Genomic DNA, 27,588 nt, shown 5'->3' on the forward strand with positions numbered 1-27,588 from the left:
CATCGATAACTTTTTTTTTGGCTGCAGATAAATTGGCCGCTTCATTTTCTTAACTTGATTCAACGGTCACACCAGGCACTACACTTTTGGCGTGTTGCACATTTCTCTGTTGAATTAAAGTAAAAAGACCGATTCGCAGTTATATAACAAGATGAACAGCCTGAGGACAGCCACCATGCGATTTGCCGCTCTGGCCAGCTCCAACGCTGGATCCCTGGGCAAGCGCGACTTCACCCGCAGCCTGTGGCACATGACCAAAAAGCCGGTGACAGCCGGAGGATCCGATCATGTAACCGTGTTGAATCTCCACAAGCCCAGCATTAATTGCACGTGCGGCTGCAACGTGCACACCAAATGTAAGTTAACTCAATGAAGTCTGGCACGTCTGGTGGTTCATGCCGCCGGTTACATAACCTCAAATGCGGGGTGACGAAATGTAGACCAAAACAGTAGAAATAAAACCCTTTGCTTTTCCTTAGGTGAGCGGGAACTGGTGGAGTTCCTCACCGAGGAGATCGTGGCCGAGCGCAAGGTGCAAAAGGGCAAAACGGTGCCCAGCACCCTGGACGGATTCGCCGTCAAACTTACCGGCGCGGATGTGGAGCTCACCAAGCAGACGGACAAGGAGAAGGTGGTGGTCAGCTTCAATGTGAACCACACGGTGGACAGCGAGGAGGAGCCGGAAATTAACCCGAATGCCGACAAGCCGGAGCTCGGCGAAATGAGGAGCAAGCCCCAGTTCGAAGTGGACATCATCAAGGGCAACTCTACGCTGTCCTTCACCTGCAGCTTCCTTCAAGGCGAAGCTCAAGAGGGCGAGTACAGTGAGTACTTTGAATGAAGTCCCTTTTGATTGAGTGATAACACTGGGCTTACCTTTCAGACGATGTCTTCTCCATTGATGAAATGGCCATCTTTGAGGGCGAGTGGAACGATAAGGTCTATGCCGTCGCTGGCGACGTGCTTGACGGTTACTTGTACGACTTGCTAATCAATTTGCTGGAGGAGAAGGGCATCAGCCAGGAGTTTGCTGAGAAACTGTCGGACCTAGCCACTGCCCATGAGCATACTTCCTACATTGGTCTGCTGGAAAAGCTCTCCAAATTCACTGCCGGTGGCAAGTGAATGTTCGTCCCATCTAATCTTAAAGCATAAAGTTGTGTAGGTTTTTAAGTTTCTATTGTCTGCTGTCGCAGTTTCATCACTGAAAACAGTTTTGATTAGTTGTGTTTTTGGTTTGACTGCGACAGTAAAACTTAGTTTTTAAGCCAGAAAACATTTATCATGTTTCAGATAAAACTATAGAAACGGTTGCCAATAATTTACCCACTTCGGCATCAGCTTCGGTTTGGTTTTTTAACAAATACATCGTTAATTCCCTAGTTCATGTTTTGTTTATAACTTTTAAAATTTTTCTGTGATTGTATCGATTTTTCGTAGTTTTTCTCATTGTTGTAGTTTTCTGGTGATTTAGAACTGCTTTGAATATGGCCTCGGATCGTAGTCACTTGGTCGGTGTTCTCGCCACTCCTCGTGGTTCTTGCAGGCGGCACAGATGACGAGAGCGAGGAGCACAAGGATTGGCAGCAGTTGCATCTTGATTACTGAGAGGTTAACTTTGGATTGTGCTGCTGCAACTTTGGATGCTCCTCTTTATAGGTGAGATTACCGCAGCTTATCAGTGATTTACCATTTGGGGAAGTACTCCTTTCTGTTTGCTTCGCCGATGGGATTTACATTTAACTTATGACTTATAGGTACTGTGTTTCAATAAGCTGTATTATCAGTGTGGCGACATGTATGCACAATAATAAGAACTCCGACCCTCGCTTAATCTCTTACTTTTAAGAAACTCCAAGTTGGATTTTGTCTGAATATAACACTTTTTATAGTTCGCTATTTGAACTTAATTATAAAACATTCACTAAATAATTTACATAAGATATAGCTTTGCGGATACGAGTCATGGAACTAAACCAAAGCTGCCTCTGTTACGTGGTTAACCCAGGCCGTTCCTTCGCTCTGGTGCCGGCGCAGGTTACCGGTGAGGTCATTGTGTCCCGGCTTCTAGCCAACTGTGGACTCAAGGTCGTAGCCAGGATGCTGGAGCTGTGTAATGGATCAACTCTTGGTCTTTTGCTGCGTTTTGCCGCCGGAATTGTTAGCGTTGTCGTACTCCGAGCCCGTATTATACTCAGATCCGACCTCCCGCAGCTCAATTTTTTGCTCCCTCATGGCGCGCTAAAGATCAAAGGTTGGGTTAACCAGTTCGATGATGAAACTTTCGTCTTACCTTGACGCACTCCTGATAAACACGGAAAATCGGCGCGCAGCCCGAGTCATCCGTCTGACCCTTTAGGAATCCTTCCGAGAACCAGCTGTTGAAGCAGGCGTCGTACTGCTTCTTCAGCTCATTGCAATCCTCGCCAATGCTGTTCATTTGTGGAATGGAGTTCTTTGATCTTCAGTTATAATTTCTCTATTGAATAATACGCCGAAAAATGTGGGAATGGTTTGTGCGAGGGTCATACTAAAGATAAGGTTTCAGAGATGTGTCATATAGCATATCGATAAAAGTTTCGTTGAAACTAAACATGCAATCGAAATTTGAATCTTCAATTCTATAAGAACAACTAATTTATTTTAATAAAGGCACTCTGGTAAGAACCAACACAGATGTCCATGCTCCGTAATGATTCTTTCAACAGCCGAAGTACTACGAAATGGTGCAGCCAAAGAAAGCTGGAGAGGATTAGAATGTCTTTATAGAGCGCTTACGGGGTCAGCTCTTGCCAGCCTGCTGTTTTCCACCAGATCTATTGGCGTTATCCTCTTCAAGACCAGTTTCAAAGATCGGGTCTATCTCCCGCAAGTCGATCTTCTTCTCCTTAATAGCGCGCTGGGGATTACAGGTTGGTCAAACCATACACATGGTTATGGAGCCAATTAGCTCACCTTGACGCATTCCTGATAAATCCGGAAAATCGGAGCACACGCTGAGTCATCCGTTTGACCTTTTAGGAACCGCTCCGAAAACCAGCTGTTGAAACAGGCGTCGTACTGCTGCTTCAGCTCGTTGCAATCCTCGCCAACGCTGCTCATTTGTATACTAGGTTGTGTTTTGATTTTAATTTATAATGCCTGTTACAAGAGTTCCGAAAAAATGTGTCAAAGGTACGTGGAACGATAATACTGAAGAAAAGGTTTCAGAGATGCGAGTAAAAAACATATCGATTTCAACCGTTTCGCAGAAACGAATCTTGTAATCGAAATTCAAATCTTATTATTCCCTATTAGATAAAAAAACCTATTGATCCGCTTGTAACGATCTGCAAAGCCGACTTAAATGATACTCTTGTTAGTACATATCAATTTAATATAAAAAGTTGTTTGTAGAGTTTTGGCAACACCCCCGTGATAAAAGTCACTGATTTTCTTTCTCTTGTTTTTAAGGTTTTTTCAGTTTTGGGTTCATACAAAATGTAGTTATTAGTATTATCATTTAACGTAATGAGCGCTGAAACAAATTGATGTGTGACTTGGCTACAACAATATGCAATGGATACAATGGATGATAAAAACAGACCTCCGACCCAGTCGGGAACCGAATCGGAGGCCTGACAGCATTTGACCCAACTTGTTGTCCATGGCCATTCCATTTTAATAGTCGAAGTGCTACAAATTTGATCTGTTTAAGTTTTGCTGATGTTTAAGCTAACGCTCGCTGGAGAGGATGGGCTGTGGATGCAGCAACGTCTACTCCTCGTCGATGGTTTGGACTTGTTGCTGTTGCTGCTGCTGCCTATCTTGGTTGTTCTTGTGGTGCCCGCGCTGGTTACGGTTGCGGTTGTTGCGATCCCGCCGCTGGCCAAGCCAATTGCCGCCCTGGTTGTTCTGGTTGCGGTTGTAGCCACGGTCTCCGCGATTGCCCATGTTGCCGCGCTGGAAGAAGTTGCCCTGCTTCATGTCGAACACCTTTTCGTTGACGTCCACCAGATTTGTGACCTTGTCAACGAACTGCATGGCCAGGGCCTGCAGACGCGATGGCTCCGAGCGGTGCATAACCACTGTTTCGGATGGGTCGTCCAGGCTGGCCATGAGTTCCTCGTTGATGATCATCTTACTGATGATGGAGTGCACTTTCGGCACGGGCAGCTCGTACATCTGCGCCAGCGAGGGAATGCTGATCGAGGTGTAGACGTTCGAGTAGGTGAACAGGTAGGTGCGCAGCGACTCCTCCTTGATGAACTTGGTCAGCATCTCGCGCACGCGATCGGACTCGTAGAAGAGGTCCCAAACCTTCGTGTTCATCTTCTTGTTGACGATAAAGTTGGCGCACGCCTGCCAGTTGCCGCAACGCATCGCTTTGGCGGCAGCCACGACGTGCTCACGCATCGACTCTGGTGGTCCCACCAGAGACTGACGCTCTGAGGAGCGCAACTGCTGGTAGAACGTCTTACTGATCATGCGGCGGCGGGCGTCGAACTCGTGGGCGGCAATGTAAGGAATTTCAAGCAGCATAGCGGACACCAGGTAGACGCATTCGAGCAACTCAAGGTTGATGTGCATGTGGAATGGCATCTGGCGTTGCTTCTCGATTTTTTCCTGCTCGGCAGATCGCTCGTGCTGGCGCTGAGGCAGTAGTCCTTGGGCGAGCAGCTCCTTGGGCTTGCCGGTGACCATCAGGTCCACCAGACAGTGATGCGCATCCTTGACGTTCTCCTGGCGGAAGGCACACAGTCCCAGATTGGCCATCATGCGGTTATACAGGATGCGGGTAGCGGGATCTGCGGCGTCGATGTTGTCCTGCAGGTGAGACATCAGCACCAGATCACGGGCCTGGAACCAGTTGTCGTGCATGGCATGATGGTAGATGTGCGCCAGGATGGCCCTTGTACGGATACGATCCGTGTCGTCCTTGGCGTAGATAAATTTGCACAGCTTATCCATTACGTCTACGGAGGTCAAGGTGGTGGCTGGCACTTCATTGCGCTTCTTCTTTAGCACCTCCGGATCAAACTTGTAGTAGAGATGTTCGATCTTGCGCAGGTAGATACGACAGCGCTCGTTGTTGGTGCCAGAACGTTCGAAATACTGCAGCACCAGTTCAATGGTCTTCACCACGTTCACCTCGTCCTTCAGTCGGGACACGTAGTCGTTCGAGTGTGGATCGCATTCCTTTAGCAGCTTGACAAACTCGTCATCCAGGCGCTCCACGGCAGCCAGTGGGCATCCCCTCACGTAAAACGGCGCCGTGACGTATTCCTCGTGCTCCTCGGCCACGCTTTCGCTCATAATGATGTCGGAGTTGGCCAGCAGAAGCTTCAACATACTCTGCATCACCTCCAGAAGCAGAGCCCAGTGCTCTAGCTTCATGGGCTCGGAAATCTTCTGGTTGTAATCGTAGATAGCCGAGATGATGTTAAAGTGAATCTTCACGGAGACGGCGGTGCCCAGGTTGTGCTGATCGGAGATGTCCCTCAGCTCGAACAGAAGATCGATCTGCAGACGGCGATCGGTGCGCTTCTTGCCGCGAGCGGACATAATTTCCAACAGCTTGGCCAGCACCAGGGGAACATCGATCTCTGCGTCCTTTTCGAACATCTTGGGCTTCTCCACCACATGACCCTTGACCACGGTCTCCCACTCGCCATCCTCATCGTCCTCGGCGCGCTTGCGGATCTTGATCTTCTGCTCCTTACGCTTGTCCTTCCTCTTGTCGTCGTCCTTTTCCTCCTTTTCGGTAGTACGCTTCAAGAAACGCTCGCGCATGTTCTGGTACTGGTTCTCATCGTCGGAGGACTCAGTTTCCGATTCAGAGTCCGAGTCCCAATCAATGGAGTCATCGGAATCATCGTCATCGGCGGGCGCAGCCTTTGCAGGCGCGGACTTCACCGCTTTCGGAGCCGCTTCTGTGGGCTTCACTCCGGCATCGCTGTCATCACCAGCATCGCCGCCATCGCTCTCCTGGGCCACCACCTCGTCCTCGGCCTCGCTCTCCTGGTCGGGTGCTTCACGGAAACGCGACAGATCGTCCTCGAAGTCCTTGATGTACTTGCGTACCTTTTGGCGCAGTGTGCCCAGCGACTTGGAGTTGTTCTTGGAAAGATTCTTCCTGCCCTCGCGATCCTCCCACACCTCGTTGATAAAGTCTTCCAGCTCGGCCAGGCAGCGAATGTAGAATCGCGGCGTAATGCCGTTCTCCTCCTTTGAAATGACCGGCAGTGCCTTTTGGTAGGCGCGCGTCAGATCCTCGAAGCTGCTCAGGGTATTGGGGATATCCTTGATTTTCTTGTGGTTGCGAATGGTTTTGATGATGCTGGTTAGATTCTCGTAACGCTTCTCCTTCGTAGAGCGGACCACGCGCTTGACCTCTTCCTCATCGTCGCTGAATTGCTGTAAGCCACGGAAAGAAACTGATTAATAATGGATGAGACTCACATCTAGGCGGTACTTACAAAGGCGCTGGCTTTGTTGAAGTTGGTCGCTTGGATCTCATCCTCGCTGGACTCGGACTCCGAGTCGGACCCGTTGGCAAAGAAACGCGACATCTTCGTTGACTTTCTACGCGGTCGTTTGTCTGCGCCTGGAATCACAATTTATTAGTTTCTGGCCACATAAGTTTTTGCTTTTGTTGAGGTTATGTTTGAGCGGCCAACATGGCGTTTTGCGAAAATGCATGCCAAATGTTTCCGCTGGACTTATGGTTGCTCTATTCGAAGCCTTGCCAGAAATCGGTTCACTGTCTTGCCTTTTAAGTGTTTATCACCACCTGGCGCTCAATATTTCACAATAAACTTACTATTTTACAGCAAAACTAAACGATGTCGAATGCACAAGACATCAAAAAGAGAGACTAGAGATGGGCGATGGTTGCATGTGTTTGCGTTGGCGATATATATTGCTTAAAGTCACGGGGCGGGGCGTTTGATATATGTATATATACTAACTGTCAATTTATAAAATGATTTTGCTGCTATTATTTGAAAAGGAGAGTGTCTTAAACATATTTTTATTTTAACAAAATATTTGTTATGTTTTTGTTACCTTAGTCACCAAATGCGATCCCATCTCCAATGGAGTCACGGTTTTGACTGAAAGAGAGTGCGCACTCATCGATAACAGACGGCCGGCACTTTTCATGAAATATCGATAGCAAGTAACCGGTCGGGCGGTAAATTTAAAAGAAAACCAGCAAATTACACAGCAAAGATAAATGAAACATAAAACAATAGGAAGTTCAATATTTATTTCAAATAATGTAAAAAATATAACCTGTGATCAATGCTTACATATGTGTTATTTCAGTGTGCTGCAACATTTCCAAGCGTCAGCAACATGTTGCTGCGCTTGCGTGCAAAAGAGCCGGCATTTCTTAGCCAAACAGAGTGGGGTTCCCATTCTGGCGCCCCAACCAATCTCCGGATCAATTGGTCCGGCCAACATGCAGCCAGGCAGCAAAGGAAAGGCCAAAGCGAAACCAAGCCAAACGTTTTCGCGCGCGCCAACAAGTCGCATGCGTTCTCTGCTCCGCGCCGACGGACAGTTCAAGTTCAAAAACTCAATTTTTCGGATGTACTCGGCGATTTGGCAGCGTTGATGCCAATATCCGGCGATAGAGTCTCAAGTGCTTTGGGGCCTGCTAAAAAAGAATTCAATAAATTCATTCATTTGAATTCTTCCCGTGTGTGTTGTGTTGTGTCTTGGCGGTGTAAACAAAATTTGGCCCAAGTGCGCGTTGTATGCGTGGCATGTGCTCTGCCCATCCACATCCTGTTTAAGTGGCATCCTAAATGCGACGACCGGAATCGCTTGAGAACACGAAAAACACAGAAAACACGGAAAACACTTTAACGCAAATGTAAGCATAAGCATAATAAATAATAACTGCAGATTGATGGAAATGTGTGTACGTACTACGACGTATCTGCGCTCTCGGAAATGGCAAATTAAAAATTGATCGGTTAATCTCGCGTAATCGCCCTTTTCCTGGCTTTTCGACAGCTGACATTCGAGTGTTGCATATGTCGGCTTTATTAACCGGAGGAATTGATGAGAGCTCCATAAATTCTCCCTGTCCGCCTACCGACATTTGAATCCGTAAAGGGGCCGTGAAATACAACGGGTTTCCGGTCCTTGACTCCACCGAAACTGCAGTTTGCAATCGTAAATTGTGAGTGGGTGCTGGTGCAAAAGCTTATATGCATTTACGTCCAAATCGGCAAAAACGGGCCCCTTTTCCTGGGCTTCTGTTTCTGTTTCCGTTACGCTTTTGTGCTGTTTATTTTGCTTCCGTTTTCCGTTGGATTGTTACGGCTTGTGCGGCCCCATAAATCCTGAATCTGAATATGGGTTGGATATTTTCGAAACCCGATGCTTGAAACGCACCATAGAAATTTCCATTTTAATGCAATTTCTGGCCTTGCAGCATGATAGATTTCCTGCTGATTGAATTCAATGAATAATTCCTAGTAACTACACCATCGTTCGGTTTTTATTGACAAAGCGTTGCACTTCTTGCCATTCAGAGTGTGGTCATCCATTACACAGAAAAAATATATAGTTTTTGTTAGCTAAATATCTTCTAAAGAAAGGCATTTTTATTTATTTTGTATATGTATTTTTATATGTCATCCATTGGATACTCAAAATAAATTGCCATTTTTTTGCACCACAATTCGAATAAATGATTTTTTGAATAATGGTAACTTATTGCCATAGTTTCTTGCCATGCACTATAAACTCTGAATGTTTTTCATTTCAATTTGGGGTGAGCAGACATAGGGGTTACACTCGTAATCAGAATCTTGAGCTCATGTTTTATTCGAGGATTTGGGTAACACCCTTTTCATGCTGCACACTTTGCCCCAAGGCGGAAACTCCCAAGCTAATGAAAAACCAGTGCAAAAACCCCAAAACAAAATAAAGCCAGGGACAGGAACTGGAAAATGCACAAAAACTGTGAAAATGGGCAGACAAGCAATGGGGTATAGAAATGCTGCAGGAATCCCAAAGTGCATCGGATGCGGTTACCATTTATTAGCCGTTGGCAGCTGGATGAGCTGAATGAGCTAACTGCGCGGCTTAAAGGTGCCATTAGCATAGCCTCACGATCGGGAAAACTTCTGGGGCAAAACAAATTGGCAGCTTTTGGGAAATATAGTTTTCCTGCGCACCTAATCGCTGAAATTGTCTATATTTTGGCGCTATATACTATATATACATATATACATTTAAATGGGGCGTGCTCCTGGACACGATCCGTCCATCTATTCAGTCCATTGAGTAAGTTTGTTTACAATTTACCGACGCGACAGCATTAAACAAAAACTATGTAAACAAATGCACGAATATTGTACAGAAACATATGGATGAGATTTCGTGAATGTTATTTCGCTGAATGGATTGATTTAAGGTGCCTACGAATTAAACAATTTCAGCACCTTGCCAAATTTTCGTTGGCAGATCTTACAAAAGCAAAACAAAAGGAACAAAAATAAATAGCGAAAAGCCGCGTGAAAGCAAATACATTTTACATTCTCGATTTATTGACTGCTTATCTGCGAAAAGTTCAATTAAAGGCCAAGTTTATACATTATTTAGCGGCGCCAAAAAGGCAGAAATACTCGTGTACAAATGAAAGAGGGAAATTGCTTAGATAAGGATTCTCTTCCACTCCCCAGAAGTCCACCCTATAAACTCGTTTATTGCACGATATTTATGTATTTGGGTTACCTTTGATTTATGCTGGCAACCATTTGATATGCATCTTTCGCATTTGTTCGTCGCTATTGTTCCTCCCGGAAAACGGCAGAAAAGCAAGAAAACCGAGAAAACCGCACCCATATCGAAGTTCCACCCATTTATAGTCCTCAAACTCTGCGGTCGTCTGGGATCTGCTAGGACAAACTAATTTCGCCCGGCTAATACATACGAATGACAGTCGTTTAATTTCTATGAGTCATAAATTTTTATAATGCGCATACGCCATGTGTGCGCGTCACAGTCGGAAGTGAACGTAAGGCGGCAAACAATTGCAACTAATTAGGTGGATATGAAGCCGAATCCACGGGCACACGCTGTTTGCTGTTAATCAAGGGCAGGAACAGCGAAAGGAGGAACTCTCGGCGAACTTAAATTGAAATGTAAGATACATACGGAGTTTTCCTTGCACCTTTGTTTTAGTTGGAAAAGTTCATTCGTTCGTTCGTTTGGGCAAACACAACACGTCGTCAGTTCAAGTGTCTGCATCTGAGCGGTCCAAACTGTCATTTCTGTTCGGAATCTCAATCCTCGAGCCGGAGTCTCGTTGAAGTTTTTGTTTACTTTGGGGGCGGGTCAGAGATCAGCCCAATACAAAAGCCAATCACCACAAAACAGCCGAGTAATGATGCGGAACTTTTCAAGTGCCTTTGTCTCTCACTTCTGGCCTTTCCCTTCCATTCCTTTCACTTTCACTTTCATTTCCACTTTCACTCCTGCTTTTTTGCGATGCTTTTGTGCAAAGGACTCTGGACATTGACAGTCCTGTTGACGTCCAGATTCAAATCTTTACCAGGAAAAGTTATTAGCAGGGGCAAATGTCGAGGATTTCTGTGCATCTGCAAATGGCAAATGATATAATTACCCAAGGGAGGTCTTTGTAAAAGAGGAATAACTTTTGCTAGATGGAAAATACTGATGAATCGAATTGTAAGGATATTTATACTTACAGCTATTTGTGGCACACCTGTGGATACAAAACGCCAACAATTCTGTTTATATAGGGTGTTTTTTTTAGAGGTATAGAACTTTAAATTGCAATAAAACAACGATGGATTATTCGATTGACATGAATTTTATTGACATGAAAGATAATCTTGTGGCATTACATTTTAAATATGATTTCTGGCATATGACCGCCACGGCTGGCTCGGATGTAGTCCAATCTGGACGTCCAATTTGCAATGACTTTTTCCAACATTTGGCCGTATATCGGCAATAACACGGCGAATGTTGTCTTCCAAATGGTTTAGCGTTTGTGGCTTATCCGCATAGACCAATGACTTTACATAGCCCCACAAAAAGTAGTCTAGCGGTGTTAAATCACAAGATCTTGGAGGCTTATGAAAAATCGGGAACAACAGCAATCTCGTTTTGGGCCCATTCGACGAATCTACGCCTTGCTTGATGATCGTTTGGTTTCAATTCTTGCACGAGTTGGATTTTGTAAGCACGCATGACGAATTGCCAAACCAAACTGAGAATAAATCACTTGACAGCTGTTAAATCGGTCGCCATCTTGAACAGTAATGCCAACTTAAAGTTCTATACCTCTAAAAAAAACACCCGTTATTATCAGCTTAAAAACACTTTTAGTAGCCCAACTTCGTAATACCTCCTATTTGATTGTTTGCCATTTTTGCATAAGCTTATAACCAAATGGATTGCCAGTGCATCCCCTTGCCAATCCGAAAAGTGCCTCTCCATTTAGCCAAGTTGGTAGTAGTTGAGGGCCAGAAGAGTACGGACCGATATGCAATTAGCATTATTAGGTTGTGCGTAACACGAAACCGCAATTCCCGCGTTGCACAAAGGTTGAATTTAAAATGGCGTTTTCCTATTTCCGACTTTTTGCCCTTTTTAGCTCATGGAATTCTATGAGTGCATAAGAGTGCAAGTGCATGCATATTTGCACTGCTGCATCATCTCATTAATTAAGTAACCGAAGGGCGAAACAGACGCTATTAATATTTTACTTACATTTACTATCGCCTGGAGTTGCTCCTGGGAGTAGCATTTTTGATAGCGCGCACGCTTGGAATTAATTAATTTTGCTTCGCATTCAATTTGAAAAGTGGGCGATGACTTAACTGGTAGCATTTTGCCCAAATTAATTTATTGCTTTGTATTCCTTAAGAAGTTGAATTTTCAATTAGAGGGCTTTGAAATCTGGAGATTATGGTTTGACACAAAAGACGGACTTAAGCCTTTGAAACGAAGTTAGGGGCTCAGTATGATAACTGAGATTTACATACTTGAAGAAGGCAATACAAATATATTTTAAATGTATTTCAATAAATATATTTATGTATTTAATAAAAGTAATCAGTCTTCTGCGCTGATTACATTGTTTGGCCCAAATCGCTTTACTAGAAATCAGCAAAGCGGAAAGTAAATCGCAGAAAAATGATTAAAATTGCATAAGTAAAACTGAATCTGCCGCATTTTTCACCAGCGAAGACACGCCTCCATTCGCCATTTATTTTCCACATTTAATGAGCTCGCCGGCGGGAAGTTAGCACCTCATGTAAGCTGTCATGTAATTTAATATGAGGCGCCTACGTCGCTCCTGTCGCCGACGACACCGACACCGATACCAGGACGAAGGACCAAGGACCCTGGTACCAGTATCCCAGCTCCCAGCACCCAGTATCCCAGGATCCCAGCTACCAGCGCCCAGTTGCAGGAAAATGGGCAACACCCAACCAATTAACTGTGGGCCATTGTGCACAAAATGGCCCGTGACGGGGCGAAATGCCGAAAGTCGGGTGGAAAAGCGGGAAAAGTGGGGGAAAGCGGGAAAAGTGGGAAAAGCGGGAAAACCGGTGGTGTGGGCGGGGGAGACAAATTACAAAATGAAAATGATATATGTGCTGATGCCGGGGGGCACGATGGATTGAGGCATAAGTGCGGCATGTCCGTCAGTCAGTCAAATTTATGTGTCGAGGGGTGTTGACACCCTCCCCTACCCTCACCACCCCTCCCCTCCCCTCCCTAAGCCCAGCAGCTGTTGCTGAATAATGAAGCTGCTCTACGCCTATCAAAGAAATGTCAACAAACTACAAAAAAAGTCTGGGAAAAACACGAGAAAATTAAGCACTTGGAGGGGGAGCAATGTTCAATTGTATGCAAAGTGGTTGGCTGTTAGGCGAAAAAATAGAATAAAATTTAAATTAATGATAGACAGAGATGTAAGCAAAAAAATAAATTGTTAGCGCGTGAAAGATTGAACGCAAATCGCGTAAAGGCGCCTAAAAGAAGGCTACGAAATAGGGGCATTGTAGATATAATACTAATGATGAAGGAACAAAAATGCTTTGATCTGTTGGCAGTTTTTACTTTTAAGCATAAGTGGTTTGCTCAGCCAGAAAAAGTACTTTAAACAATATGCCACATTTTTGTGTAGGTATATATTTAGGTGGAACAAGTATAATTTTAGCAGGGTATTTTGCTGTCTTCCACTCAATGCATTTGTCATTCTGTTTTCCATTTTAAATTGTCACCCACAGCTACGAAAAGCTCTGTCCAGTCGACTTTATGTGTGTGACATCCATTACTCAAGTATATAAATCAAGTGTCGCACACTCCATTTATACGTGCGAAGGACTCTGTAGTTCCCAAAAAAAAAAAACAAGAGAAAGGAAAAACAAGAGAAGGCGAAAAATTGGCTCTTTTTAGCGGGCAATTAGTCCTTTCAAATTGCAGAACCGAAAAGTTGGCTAGAAAATCCAGTGGAAAGTGATTCAGACTAGTGGGAAATGCCAAATAAAATGAAATGCCAAAACGAGTCTGACAAGCAAAATAATTTAATTAAAAAATTCAAAAAATCTGGTGAATGGAAGTCATATCTTTTGAACCAAAATCAAAAATAAAATTGATTGATTGATCAATTTTGCTGACTGTTGCACATGTAAAATTCATAGGTGTATATATACATTTTAATATACAATATTTTGTGCAATTCAAATTGAGCTCAGTGTTGTGCTCTAAATCTAAATGGAAAATTCAATGGAAATTGTCTGTTGTCGACAAAGTTTTAGTCGAACATATGTACATAGTAATGCACTCTGATTGCGCCAACGAAAAATCTAATTGCGATGTTGGGAACTCAACTGCTTATTACGAATGTAAGGGTATACTTTGTTGGTAATTTAAAGTTTTTTTGCCGCACTGATTGGGGAACATAGCGCACCCACTTTTCCGACCCCGTTTTTATTACATTCTTTTCAGCAAAAATTCTAACTTTGTTCTCCTGGTTTTTCTATCGCAAATTTCCCTATGACGATCGATTTTCGTGGTGGGCGGGGGAAAATTGTTTCTAGACCGCGGGCAATAAAAATTTCATAAAAATAATGGTTTAGCGCGATTACATAAATAATTTATCTAGATAATGACAACGGAAATCCTCCCATCGTTTATGGCTTTATTTTAAACCCACTTCCTTTCCGCAGCAGCGTTAAGTGCGAATTGGTAAAACAATTTTCATAAGGGCAAGAAAAATAACATATTAAAATGGCTGCTGGGTGGAAGTACAAGGCTTTAGTTGAGTAGCTCGACTATCAGGTACCCACTAGCCAGCTAAAGGATGCGCCAAGGCGATCAGATCTATTTGACTAGTGATTCTAATCAGGAATATTTATGCATACTTCTATCTCTTACATGTGTACTCTGCCGCGAATCTAATATACCCTTTGACTTTACAAGTAAAAAGGGTACAAGAACAAGGACTGTGTTCTGTAATGGCTTATGGGACGCCTATATTTGATTTTTTATCGACACTTCTTAGTGGATGGTTAATGCTCGAACATGCGGGTATTTGCGTACACTTATATTTCCATAATCCGACGGAAATTATAGTGTGTGCAAAGCCATTAAACTTGGCATTCAAAAAAGAGCCGCAGGCTTTAATGCTGCAATATCGCAGCATTTTAAAAATAAAAAAGGCGATAGGTTGGATATCAAAATTCAACAAATTTACTGAGCTATTCAAAAGCTTTTACCCGGAATAAATGATTGAACATCGTATTTTCCTTTCATTACATTTGCATAAATAAATAAATATCAGGCAACCGAGTATTCAATTACATGCGCCAAAACAAATGGCCAATCGCAAATCTTTTGGTAAAGCCTGTCTCCCTGTTTTTTATTTTTACGCATATTTCATATGAAAAGCGCAAAACAATTTCACCAGCACAACTGAAAAATGGAAAAGAGCTCATCTTTCTTTATTTTCGTGGCGCAGTGCGAGTGTCCAAAACACCCGTCTTATTTATTCACAGCATTCGTGTGCGGCGTTGCGAAATCCAATGCGCCCTTTGTACCCAAAAACAATCCCGACTTAACTGCATTTATTATGGGACGCACTAAGTCCCAAAAACCGGGAGATAAGATTCAGCTACTAGCTGCCGTCGCCTGTTTTTGTTCTAGGTTCGATTCCCAAATGGTTGGCAACGTGGGCCGACTGACTGTTTGCGATGTGATAACATGTTTCCAGTGGCCTGGGATGGCACCTATGTTGCTGGTGGCCCCCACTTCCTCCGGATTTAAGTGGCGTGTGTCCATAGCTGAACTACTGATAAATTGCATTGATTTATCAAACGCACTCGTGAGCATGTAGCCATAAATATAACAAGCAGCTATTGGTGGGTGGAGACGGGTAGCGACTAACGGCTACCCCGGAAAGAGGCTCAAACTTTAAGGTGGAAAGAGATCGATTTATCGCAACAGAGATGACTAACATCCTAAAAACCATTTAGCATGGAACAAAAAGTTTAAAAGGACACTGGACTTGCTCCAGGATATCACGCCGTACATCAATACCAAGTCCAGTCAAATTCGCACTGTAAAAGTTGATGTCGTTTCGTATTTATGATGGGCTATTTATTTTCGCCCTGTCTTCTTAGCTGGCACTACACTTTGTCAAACCAAATTATCAGTTCACCAAATCGAGGGTCACCCGTTCGCCGGTAGTCCATAAGTAGTTGACATCCAGATGGTCGCCAGATAAGCGGACTTCTGCCGGCCACTGAATGCCATAAATCACGGCACTTCGCTGTGAAGTTTGGCTTTTTGTTTTTGCTGCGGTCGGGGGCACGGATGGATGGATGTAAGCCAGTTATTGATATAGGCTAACAGGTTTATTTGCCGTTCTAATGGCAGCGGGTTCAAAATTGGAGTATATCCATTATCGCTTGAGCGGAGCTGTGAGTATTTATGGCGGCGAATGAAGTGCGATGCGTGGCACTTTAAAGGGCATAATTTATCACTTGGCCTAGTAGTCAGTGTCAAAATTCAATTAGCTAAGTGTTGTGCAAATAAACCGGACCGCAACCCACCATTCACCACCCACTTGTGTTAACATTCAGTTAACAAATTAATTACGCTGGGCGACAAACAATGAGAACAAACAATGTTGACATTTCAACAGGCTCATTGGGCACCCAGTTTGAGTTTGGAAATAATTCAGCGATTTGCAGCTTCTGCTAGAAATTTCTTAATTAGTGCGCCTTTGTTCTCTAACTTCATTTACATATTTGGGTATTTGCGAATTTCCCCAGCTCAGTTTTTGACCAGTCACGGGAAGTAGAAGCCATTCAAGGGAGTCAACAATAGAAAATTTAATTCAACTCAAGTTACTCGATGGGCACAAACTTCTCGAAAGTCTAACGAGCTGACGAACTAGTAAATATGAAATGGCCATTGAAAACGAGACGAAAAGTTTTGGAAAATCAAAAGAAATGCCGAAAGGTGTTCCCTAAATTTGAATTCCTTTCATTTGCTAAATGATGAACGAGCAAGGGCTTTTCGCGAATGTAATTATATTCAAAATAGAATTGTTTATGATCTTCTTTGCTTTTTGAAAGTTTCGTCCTTCTGGAAATCCACAATTGATTTTCGACAGTAAGTATAATACTGCTATCGAAAAAAACGGATTTTTTTTATGAAAGAAATCTGAAAAAAAAATGTTGTAAAAAATCGGATATTTTCGATCGGCGTTTTCGCCATAACTTAGCCAAAAATGAAGTCACAGCTAAAAAAGACTGTTTTCTGATGCTAATAAACATAACTAAATATGTCTTTTCCCACCTTTTTTGATTTTCGAAAAAAAAATTTTGATAAATTTTTGCATTTTCGATACCATCATCAAAATTTGCGAAAAATGGCAAAAAATTAGAATTTCAATATATTTACATTGATCGATAGGGAATTTTGTTACGAGGTATGGAATTCCAGTTTTGAACAATTATTTTCACTGCTATCGAAAAAAAACAAATTATTTTTTATCAAAAAATCTAAAAAAAAATTATTGTAAAAAATCGGATATTTTCGATCGGCGTTTTCGCCATAACTTAGCCAAAAATGACGTCACAGCTAAAATAAAGACTGTTTTCTGATGCTAATAAACATAACTAAATATGTGTATCCCTACTTTTTTGATTTTCGAAAAAAAAATTTTGATAAATTTTTGCATTTTTGAAAATTTGCGAAAAATGGCCAAAAATTATCATTTAAATATATTTACATGAATCGATAGGGAATTTTGTTACGAATTCAACGAGGTATGGCATTCCAGTTTTGAACAATTATTTTCACTGCTATCGAAAAGAAACGGATTTTTGTTTTGTTACGAATTCAACGAGGTATGGGTATGGCATTCCACTTTTGGACAACTTGTTTTACTGCTATCGAAAATAAATTGATTATTTTTTTACCAAAAAATTAAAAAAAAAATTTTTTTTGTAAAAATCTGAAATCCGGGGTCCGGAGTGCGGGGTCCGGGGTGCGTGGTCCGGTGTGCGGGGTCCTGTGTGCGGGGTCCGGTGTGCGGGGTCCTGTGTGCGGGGTCCGGGGTGCGTGGTCCTGTGTGCGGGGTCCTGCGTGCGGGGTCCGGTGTGCGGGGTCCTGTGTGCGGGGTCCGGTGTGCGTGTGGGCGTGGGCGTTAGAGTGGGCGTGGCAACATGAATCGACAAACTTGCGCTGCTTCTATGTCTCTGGAGTCTGTATGCTTAATCTCAACTTTCTAGCTTTTGTAGTTCCTGAGATCTCGACGTTCATACGGACAGACAGACGGACAGACGGACGGGCAGACGGACAGACGGACGGACAGACGGACATGGCCAGATCGACTCGGCTATTGATCCTGATCAAGAATTTATATACTTTATATGGTCGGAAACGCTTCCTTCTGCCTGTTACATACTTTTCAACGAATCTAGTATACCCTTTTACTCTACGAGTAACGGGTATACAAATTGACAAATTTGACTCACATATGCCATAAACTATATATTTCTAGTTTAATTGTTTGACTAGTTTTAATTTGCCGTTCATTCGTTTCTTTTTTTATTACCCCGTGTAATTAGCTTGCTCGCGCTCGCAATTGGATCACAAACTCATTAAAGACCAATTGTTTTTATGAACTAGCAGCTAGAGCTGCCATCGATGTGATATTACTTTCCAGAAACTAAAAAAAAAAAACAATACCTTTCAGACTCGAACTAATTGTGGAAAACTCGGTAACTTACTCTTCTTGTTTACCTGAGTTGGCCAAGAAAACTTTAATGGAATAAGCGGAACTTTGGCAGATACGTTTTTTCCAAATGATTGCCGCACAATTTGGTTTAATTAGTCTTAGCTTGAGTTCAATTTACTGCTGCTGCTGGCTATTAAATTGAAGCAAACTAAGTATAAACCAGAGTTAAAAGAAGCCAACACTTTGCAACTTTGTGGCATCAAAATAACGCCTCACTCGGTTTATGCAAATGGTATTTATGCATTCATACGGATTTGATTTTTAAAGGCATCTGTTTTTACAGTTTCTGCATTAAGTTTTCCATGGCATCCGCCTGATGGCCTCATGCAGCTGAAAGGAAAGTTAAAGATTCCTGCGGATGTTTACCTGGCTGTTCACCTGGCTGCGATGGAAGACCATTCATAATTTTTTATGTCATCGGAATGACAGCCAGGGCGAAAGAGGAAACCCGAATGCACAGATTTCAATTACGCAGGGTTTTCCGGCTCTCAAGATTTTCCTGCCCCTAACCAAGTCATTAAAGTTTCCTCGGGCGTCGGTTACATTTTATGAGTCACTGTAACTCGATGTGTGGTTGTGTGTTGCTGTGTGTGGGTGTGTGTAGCTGTTTGTGTGTGGTTAATGGCTGGAAATGTAATGACAGGATATGCATTCCTTGAAGTGTCGAACGGGGGCAGGACATCCAAGACAACAGCCCCATCAAGTTGATAAGAAATTCCACTCCGATGCCATAAATCTGTTACATAAAGCCCCTTGCTCATGGCCCGATTTTCACTTGCTTCACTTGTCTTTAATGGAAATATAGCACGTGTTTTGGGTTGAACTTTCGGAAAAGGGAATACCAAATTAGCCAGCTAAAGGGAAGCATTTAATTAACGAAAGAGGGTGGAGATGCTAAAATCCTTTCCCATGAAAATGTGCAAATGCAATTATGCAGTTTGGAGAAGAAATGCACTTCAATCGTAAATGTAAACGGAATAAATCACACAACACCAGAGCAGATAAGATAAAAAGTTCATTGTAGTTCAAAGTAATTGAAATTTAAATTTTATTTGTAAAAATCAGAAACAATTGTCATTTTATTGGTCCAAAGAAACTGTAGTTCAATTTAAGCTTAATTTAGCCTTTCGATTGCCGTATTCAACACACAGGTTTGCCTTAGAACAATAGAAAATTGTTTGCCATAGAAGCAAAACCAATAAATTGATCCCACAGCAAATATATGAAAAGTAAACAAATGCGAATGGATTCAACCGTTTAATAGCATTGAAAATATGCACAACATTTTTGCACTATCGGGCAGCAAGAATTTAATACCGAATAATTGCATTTCATCTACAAAGCCATTAAAGCAAAACCGAATGCAAATTCAATCAATTTCATGTAACAAATTGTATTGTTTCTCTCTACTTTCAGTTGGACCTGAATTCGATGCAAAAATGCAGCAGGCAACGAGCCATGAAAAAATCAAATTAATCATGTTGGCTTAAACAATTTCCGTTTTGCTGGGCAAGGAAACGCATTAAACGAGGGAAAATCGAGCGGACTCAGTAGATTTTACCCAGATGATAGCCAGCTTGTTGAGCATGGATACGGACTTGGCCATGGCCAGCGGCCTGGACATTTCGGGGGAATCCCCAACGGCACTGCCCCCACTGCCGAATGTCACCCAGACCCTGTGGGATCTGGCCATGGTGGCCACCCAATTCACCCAGTTCACCCAGTCCACCGAGTGGCCCCTGCTGGACACCGGCTCCTCCGAGAACTTCAGCGAACTGGTGACCACCGAGACACCCTACGTGCCCTACGGCCGGCGACCGGAAACCTACATCGTGCCCATCCTCTTTGCCCTGATCTTCGTGGTCGGCGTCCTGGGCAATGGCACTTTGATTGTGGTCTTCCTCAGTGTGCGACAGATGCGGAATGTTCCAAACACGTGAGTTCCACAGGGAAAAGTTTCCATAACTTTCGAAAGAGCTAGGTTCAGGTTGGGAATATCAGGATACCGCCAATGGTGGACTGAAAATTGAATCAAATATTTTTATAAACTGCTAAGACTAAATATGTACATACAGTTTTAGATGAAACAAATTAGAAAGAAAGTTGCAACTACTTCTAACATGTATAGCAACCTGTGTATCCCTACAGGATATGAACTAGTCGTAACACCAGCTCGACTGCTGGCTTGGAAAATGTCTTTTTGATTTACGGGCAATTTAAATTGAATTTAATTATATGCCACACGCCCGGCAGCGAAGAGTCTGCGCCAAATTATGCATGCAAAAGGCAAATGTCACGAGTTGGCCAAGAACAGTGCCTGAAAATAGTCCTGGCCCAGACAGGCGCGTCGGTTAATTAAGTGGCAGGCGGGCAGGCGGGCAGGCGAACAGGGAGGCTGTCGTGTGGCGATGATAATGCTAATGTCGTTGCCGCCTCCGCATGGAAATCACTTAAAATTTTCCTTTCACATCTGTCCCAAAGCTCACATACATACATATATACACATATCCAGATCGATTGGCAGCTGTTGATGTTTTCACAGACGACGAACAGGAAAATGGCATAACTAATTAGTCATGTCGGGGCTGATTTTGCTACATAGACAAGTAGTATACGAGTATAGTGTACTCCAAAGCAGCGTGGTGTGTCATAAATCAAGTTATCCTAGCAGGCTTACGAACGAGATAAATATGATTTTCAGGCAGACAAGAAGAAAAACCCTATGTGACTTACATAAACGAGATGTTGCCTACTTTTTTGGGAAGCCAAAGTAATTCCTTAAGGGCGAACAAAAATGAATTGTACGAGCACTTTGAGACCAAAGGAAGCCAGTTGCTGTATTCAGGCACTTATTGTGACTGCCTTGTTTTCTGCTTTCAGAAATGTTCATACATTTTTGGAAATATCAAAGCAAACTTCAGGGAATCGCTTTAGTTTAAGTTGACATTAAAACGCTTAAAGCGATCCTTGTTCCGAATTTACATTGATAAATAAATTCCATTCGTAGCTAATTAAGTTATGAAACTAAGTTGCTAGCAAATACCTATGACCTAAGGTGGCTTGTGAATTTTCCCGATAATTTTCCCAAGTTTAAAAGCAAAGAACTCGAACCGCACGGTCTCCAGTGGCAACTTCTTGGCATTGCGAAGTAGTTTATTAGCGACACGAGTTCATCATTAAAGGCTGCGACCCTGTGGCAAAAGGCAGGGCAAATGCCAATTAAAATATTCCACTTTGTTGGCCGAAGCGGTCATTGCGGCCGGAAAAGCTGCGCCACTTGCACTTTAAAGCCGGATTGTTGTGCCACATGGTAGCGACCACTTAAGTTCGCTAGAGGAGGATGTTGAAACATTGCTAGATGGACAAATGTGTGGGATAAATGTGTGACTTTGCAGGCAACACGATTTTGCATTAAGCTTAACTCACATAAAAGTCGCAGACGAAAGCAAATGTCAACTGATCAAATTACGCTGAAATTGCATTTCGCTGCCCTGGTGGTAAATTGGTGAAAGCCAAGTTTGGTGCTTTTAAAGCCAAGTGCCTGCCCAAGCAGGATATCAAAGGACCCTTATCGGCTTTGCTGGGGGCCACAAAAACGTAATTTGGTGTTGCATTTCCGTGGCGTCGGCCAGAGAACGTGGCAAACAAAGTGCCACATGCAGCTTATTTATGGAAAGCGGAGAGGTTGGATAAAGTCGGAATTACTGCATGAGATCACGGACCGAATTGGAAGTGCCACTGAGCACCAGTTGTTCGCTGGCCTCAAGTGTGCGGTGGCAGATGCCAAAACCCAGTTAAAATAAATAGTTAAATTCGCCTTCTTGTGTCTGCTCGACGACGGATAATTTACATTCCACTTAATATGGCTTATGCTAGATAAATCAATTTTAATGGTCATTGTATTACCCCCAAAGTCAGCAACTCTGTACAGTTTCCTAAAAAGTTTGGCCCACATAAATCAACGTAGTGCCACATTTTTATCACACTCAGTTGTGACAAGGGCACGTGCTGTGCCAAAAGATGAGCTAACCCCGCTGCAAAGTCAGCCTGTTTATCTCAAAAAGTTAGGCATAAATCCACAAGCAGTCGATACTGGGGAGATTCGCGGACGATGAACAGATTGCGGACGGAAAATGAACCGCGGATGAACAGTTAATGAACGCTTTATGAACAGAAAATGAGCGGTAGATGAACAATTAATGCACGCTATATAAACTGAAGATGAACAGAAAATGAACGGTAGATAAACAGCTAATGAACGCTATATGAACAGAAGATGAACAGAAGATGAACAGAAAATGAACGTTTGATGAACAGATAATGAACGCTATATGAACAGAAGAGGAACAGAAAATGAACGGTAGACAAACAGCCAATGAACGCTATGAATAGAAAATGAACGGTAGATGAACACCTAATGAACGGTAGATGAACATCTAATGAACGGTAGATGAACATCTAATGAACGGTAGATGAACATCTAATGAACGCTAAATGAGTAGACGATGAACAGATAATGAACGATAGATGAACACAATTGGTTATAATAAAGGCAATGCTATAGGTCTGCGTCAAACTCTTAGTTCGTATTCTTAAGTAATATATCTTAACTTCTAATTCTACTTAGCAATGGTTTCTTTCAGCTACATTTTATCACTGGCCCTGGCCGATCTGCTGGTTATTATAACCACAGTGCCCCTCGCGTCCACAGTCTACACAGTGGAGTATTGGCCATATGGCAGCTTCCTGTGCAGCCTGTCGGAGTTCATGAAGGATGTGTCCATCGGGGTGTCGGTGTTCACGCTGACTGCGTTATCCGGCGATCGATACTTTGCCATCGTGGATCCTTTGAGGAAGTTCCACGCTCATGGTGAGTGCAAAATCGCTATTGATGGTTCCTTGTGTGGCAGAGAGTAGCCTCCTTTTTACCTCCCCTCTCATTTGCAATGCATTTTCCAGGAGGTGGTCGTCGGGCCACCAGAATGACCTTGGCCACCGCGGTTTCCATTTGGCTGCTGGCCATTCTCTGCGGTTTGCCAGCTCTACTCGGAAGTAACCTGAAGGTAGCTCACCCCTCTGGTCCCGAAATAGGTTTTTATGTTTTTGTCTTCCCTGCAGCACCTCGGCATAAACGAAAAGTCCATAGTCATCTGCTATCCGTATCCGGAGGAGTGGGGCATCAACTACGCCAAGTCCATGGTCCTGTTGCACTTTCTGGTCTACTACGCCATTCCACTGGTCATCATCGCCGTCTTCTACGTGCTCATCGCCCTCCATTTGATGTATTCGGCCAGTGTTCCTGGCGAAATTCAGGGAGCTGTGCGTCAGGTGAGTCGAAATTCAATTTATGCATGTTTACCAACCGTATTGATAAGTACCACCAATTGAAATCAATCATTTAGTCCATACTGAACCAGTGGCGAAAAAGGTAGAGTGAATTATACAGTTCTAGCCAAACTGCATTCGCAAAAAATGTGTGCAAAAACGTTTTCCATTCGGTTGGGTAGCATAAAATATTCATACTAACTGGACTGACGCTCTGAAATTCAAAGGAATAAATTGACAAACTTTTTAGTGGTTACCGAGCACGTGATTCTTTCAATGATATTCGTGTGTATTTTAATAATTTTCATTTTGTTAAAGCTTGTTCTCCTTTTTCTTTAAAGAGGCTTGAGTATTTTCCCTTTTCACAATTGACTTTGTGCTTCTAGTATTTAGTTTTGCAGCACTCATGAACCATGCCATTCAAAAGGAAAAGTCAATTGCATGGCGTCTGAACTGAAATGTTTAACACCCGAAAATGCTTACAAAAAGTATTTTATGCGAACTTTTAATTTCTTTCAGGTCGCTCGAACTTCTTCGTCTTTTGTTTGTAGATAAACTTTGCTTAAGCTTCCTTTCAATTGTCAATGATTTTGTGCTTTCTTTCAAAAAGTTCTCCATTTTATTAGAAGAAAACAATCTTTTAAATTGTAAAACTGTGTACAATATTGTGCTTAAATTTCAAATTCGTTACTTGTTGATTGGAGGGTATATCAGATTTTCAGATCAGAATGTAACTTGTAACCATTTCTGATGTTTTTTTGTACAGTGAACCACCTGTGGTGCTCTTTGCTTTCGACAATCAAAAAGTTTGTTTACAATATTCAAGAGCTGTTTGTTGCCACAACTCTTTGAAGCCGATTATATTATATTTGTAAAAACCGCGGCCTCTCCTCCCATTACCGATTAACCCATGTTAATGTTTGTGTTTCATTTTTTTCCAGGTTCGAGCCCGTCGCAAAGTGGCTGTTACTGTGCTGGCCTTCGTTGTCATCTTTGGAATTTGCTTTCTGCCCTACCACGTCTTCTTCCTCTGGTTCTACTTCTGGTGAGTGTGAGTGCTCTGGGTCCACTGATTTGGAACCACCTCCCTGGAGGGGTGCTAAACTGGGTATGCTCGTGAATGAATGGATGGAAAGTCAATTTGTCAAGCGGATAAAAGGGAACCTGCCAGCAGCCAAGGACATATAGCTATATATGCTATGTGTTCACAAAGGGTCCTGCATATCCTGCGTATGAGTAATGTTGTTGCCATTTGTCCGACACTTGTTCGCCTGGGATGCCGGACAATCAATTTCCCCTCGATATCTCCATTATGGGTGCTTTGCTCTGAATCCCGATGTTTGTTTGTGTTTCTTTTTGCAAGGGGTACTCGGAAGTTCATAGGGTATATGAAATGATTCTTACCGAGCTTTAAATAATTATATCCCATACAATTTCTCATCATGCATCATTCATATCTATAAAGTATAAAGTATCTATGTTTTGCTTCCCCTACTTGTTACCAAACTCCTTTTATATCATTTAAATACTCTTACTGGGTATCTGATAGCCGTTCTCTGACTCTTGCAGGCCCACCGCCCAGGATGATTACAATGCCTTCTGGCATGTGCTGCGCATCGTCGCCTACTGCATGTCCTTTGCCAACAGCTGTGCGAATCCTGTGGCCCTGTACTTCGTGAGCGGCGCCTTTCGCAAGCATTTCAATAGGTATTTGTTCGTTTACATCAATCCACCAGCCGCATAAGAGCGCTACAGCATGACCAATCGGTACTCGCTAGTCGGCAGTCGACTGTCGCTAGCAAATCAATAAACAAACTGTAGCCCCCGTAACTGTAAGCGTAAGCCAACTCAACTTGTATCACTACTTCCATACAAAACTCTTAACTTTCCAATAACAAAGGAGCAAAGAAAATTCGAAAAACATTTGAGCAAACATGCGTGACTTGAAAGTTCGCTACCATTTCAACCACAACTTTAAGCACTTAGCATTTGGTCATCCTTTAGGAGTTAAATTCATTTAATTTTATCTATTCAAAAGTTATTGCAGTTTTCCGTGATTTTGTAAAATGATGTTTTTTTTAAATTATTTTTAACTCTATTTGAGAGCTCTGCTGATGATATGATAGAACAAGGCAGAATAATTGGATGAGAAAATAAAAAGCATATATAAATGTTATGAGTTTTGGCAAACCATATGCTGTAACCACCCACTTCATTTTTATTTAATCAATTTTCTAATATTTTCCTTAACTTGCGTTTATGTATATGTATGTTCATTCAATGACCAATTGCCACACTTCCCCTTCTATATCAATTTAAGCTCTCAAATTGCAATCTGAAATTGTTAAATGCTTTCTCGTTTGCCCACAAAGTGCATGCACTGGAAACAAAACTATGAAGTTAACTTCAAATTTGTTTACTATTTTTGATTATGAAATATTTCAATTTCTGATGAAATAATACAATTGGCTCGCAGTTTAATTTATTAATTATAATTTGGATATTCGTTAATCCTGTTAAAAGCTTAAAGTATATTTTTTGTTAAGTGTAAAATTGTTTCAAAACAATTATTTGGAAGTTTCTTACACAATTCAGATGGATTTAAAATATCTCAAATTCTCACAGTTACGTTGTTGTTCTTATATAAACTCAAGATAGAAGAAAAACAGAATATTTAGCAAAGCGCTTGCCACATAAATTTGATTTCAACAAGACTCCATGCCAATTTTGCTCTGTGTAAACACACAAGACCACCCCACACACAGCGTCCCATGTGAGGGAATTTAATAAAATATTTTTGCTTGACCCGCGAATCCGGAACCATTGTTCCGACAACTGCACTCTTCTCCGCCAGATATCTCTTCTGCCGCGGAGCAAATGGACGGCGCAAGAAGCGCGGCCAGCACGACACCTTCTGCATGCACCGGGACACCTCGCTGACCAGCACGGCCTCCAAGCGCTTCCAGTCGCGCCACTCCTGCTACCAGAGCACCATCCGCAGGTGAGTCCACCTATCTGCCCTATCTGTTTCGGACTGTTCCATGAACACATCATTTACGTACAACACAATGGACAGCTGTCGCCTGCAGGAGACCACGATTACCACCCTGCCCAATGGAGGCAATCAGAACGGAGCCCCCATTTCAGCCGTGGAATTGGCCATGCCCGTGCTCCAAGCACCAGACAAGCACCACAATGAAGCAGCCGCAACGCCGTCCTACGGATTTCTGCCGCTTAACGAGATTGGCCAGCAGACCAGGTCGAGTCCAGCCAAGTACCAGGAATCGCTGATGAACTGAATGCGGACGGATCAGTTTACAGGAGTTTACAGGAATTCGGGCAGCCGTTTGCCTATCGAAATCAAAAACGAACGTACTTAAAAGCTAAAGATTTCCAATCTACAACTTCATATGATTTGAAATTCATTTGCATCTACTCTAGGCACACCACTTACACCAGTTTTTAGTTTAAGTTTAATTCTGATGACTGTAAATGGGATAAGAAATGGCTTAGATAAAGAGAACAACTTACTTGGTCTGCAGCTTAGTATTTCTGCAGCATATTATTAATTAAATTACACTAATTTTTGTGACACTACACTAAACATGAGTTCAAATGTAAAAAACAAAAACCAGTTGAACATGGCGTTAGTTAAACGTTGGCAAGGAATCAAAGTAAGAAAAATGTTATTTAGTGTAAATATACAAATACCAATGAATTTTGATGTCTTTTTTCCGTGTCAAAACTATGAAAATTAATCCCATAAGTAAACTAAAGTATTGCAGCCGTGGCGCGGCTTTAAGCTAAACATATTTTACGTATAAATTATATTAGTTGGTTAAGAAGGCTAAAACTTGTTGTGTGCTCTCAAATAGACCAAAAGAAACTTTGTAAATACATTTTTATGTGCCAGCAAATAGTTGAAAATAAATGTAAATTGTGCGTTTAAAACTTTGTCTCCATCTGTC

General features: G+C 42.5%; 6 protein-coding genes across 8 annotated transcripts; 2 read left to right on the plus strand and 4 right to left on the minus strand.

Moving 5' to 3' along the window:
• Nucleotides 1-55: 55 nt before the first annotated feature.
• On the plus strand, nucleotides 56-1,382 carry LOC120444452 (complement component 1 Q subcomponent-binding protein, mitochondrial). Its single transcript, XM_039624116.1, has 3 exons — nucleotides 56-356; nucleotides 480-824; nucleotides 884-1,382. The coding sequence occupies exons 1-3, from the start codon at nucleotides 152-154 to the stop codon at nucleotides 1,123-1,125; spliced, it is 792 nt and encodes a 263-aa protein (XP_039480050.1). The 5' UTR covers nucleotides 56-151; the 3' UTR covers nucleotides 1,126-1,382.
• A 62-nt stretch (nucleotides 1,383-1,444) lies between these two features.
• Nucleotides 1,445-1,715, minus strand: LOC120444455. The gene has a single exon (XM_039624119.2). The coding sequence runs from the start codon at nucleotides 1,594-1,596 to the stop codon at nucleotides 1,471-1,473; it is 126 nt and encodes a 41-aa protein (XP_039480053.1). The 5' UTR covers nucleotides 1,597-1,715; the 3' UTR covers nucleotides 1,445-1,470.
• Nucleotides 1,716-1,864: 149 nt separating this feature from the next.
• On the minus strand, nucleotides 1,865-2,540 carry LOC120444453 (TP53-regulated inhibitor of apoptosis 1). The gene is made up of 2 exons (XM_039624117.2): nucleotides 2,294-2,540; nucleotides 1,865-2,241 (listed from the first exon to the last, which is right to left on the minus strand). The coding sequence occupies exons 1-2, from the start codon at nucleotides 2,438-2,440 to the stop codon at nucleotides 2,122-2,124; spliced, it is 267 nt and encodes an 88-aa protein (XP_039480051.1). The 5' UTR covers nucleotides 2,441-2,540; the 3' UTR covers nucleotides 1,865-2,121.
• A 74-nt stretch (nucleotides 2,541-2,614) lies between these two features.
• On the minus strand, nucleotides 2,615-3,207 carry LOC120444454 (TP53-regulated inhibitor of apoptosis 1). Its single transcript, XM_039624118.1, has 2 exons — nucleotides 2,956-3,207; nucleotides 2,615-2,899 (listed from the first exon to the last, which is right to left on the minus strand). Exons 1-2 carry the CDS (start codon nucleotides 3,100-3,102, stop codon nucleotides 2,783-2,785), a joined length of 264 nt encoding a protein of 87 aa, XP_039480052.1. The 5' UTR covers nucleotides 3,103-3,207; the 3' UTR covers nucleotides 2,615-2,782.
• A 224-nt stretch (nucleotides 3,208-3,431) lies between these two features.
• Nucleotides 3,432-6,961, minus strand: LOC120444456 (eukaryotic translation initiation factor 3 subunit C). Its single transcript, XM_039624120.1, has 3 exons — nucleotides 6,803-6,961; nucleotides 6,459-6,586; nucleotides 3,432-6,396 (listed from the first exon to the last, which is right to left on the minus strand). The coding sequence occupies exons 2-3, from the start codon at nucleotides 6,549-6,551 to the stop codon at nucleotides 3,757-3,759; spliced, it is 2,733 nt and encodes a 910-aa protein (XP_039480054.1). The 5' UTR covers nucleotides 6,552-6,586; nucleotides 6,803-6,961; the 3' UTR covers nucleotides 3,432-3,756.
• Nucleotides 6,962-7,416: 455 nt separating this feature from the next.
• LOC120446535 (neuropeptide CCHamide-1 receptor) lies at nucleotides 7,417-27,557 on the plus strand. Of its 3 annotated transcripts, none has more exons than XM_039627548.2 (9): nucleotides 7,420-7,861; nucleotides 19,712-20,231; nucleotides 22,939-23,165; nucleotides 23,255-23,358; nucleotides 23,414-23,623; nucleotides 24,562-24,665; nucleotides 25,190-25,327; nucleotides 26,475-26,621; nucleotides 26,697-27,557. In XM_039627548.2, exons 2-9 carry the CDS (start codon nucleotides 19,861-19,863, stop codon nucleotides 26,917-26,919), a joined length of 1,524 nt encoding a protein of 507 aa, XP_039483482.1. In that variant the 5' UTR covers nucleotides 7,420-7,861; nucleotides 19,712-19,860; the 3' UTR covers nucleotides 26,920-27,557. The 3 variants fall into 3 exon arrangements, with proteins under 3 accessions (XP_039483484.1, XP_039483482.1, XP_039483483.1); XM_039627549.1 differs by lacking the exon at nucleotides 7,420-7,861 and adding an exon at nucleotides 19,479-19,524; XM_039627550.2 differs by lacking the exons at nucleotides 26,475-26,621; nucleotides 26,697-27,557 and having other exon boundaries at nucleotides 7,417-7,861; nucleotides 25,190-25,440.
• Nucleotides 27,558-27,588: the final 31 nt, after the last annotated feature.

This window comes from Drosophila santomea, chromosome 2R (genome assembly GCF_016746245.2).
Source record: "Drosophila santomea strain STO CAGO 1482 chromosome 2R, Prin_Dsan_1.1, whole genome shotgun sequence".
Taxonomy (NCBI): domain Eukaryota; kingdom Metazoa; phylum Arthropoda; class Insecta; order Diptera; family Drosophilidae; genus Drosophila; species Drosophila santomea.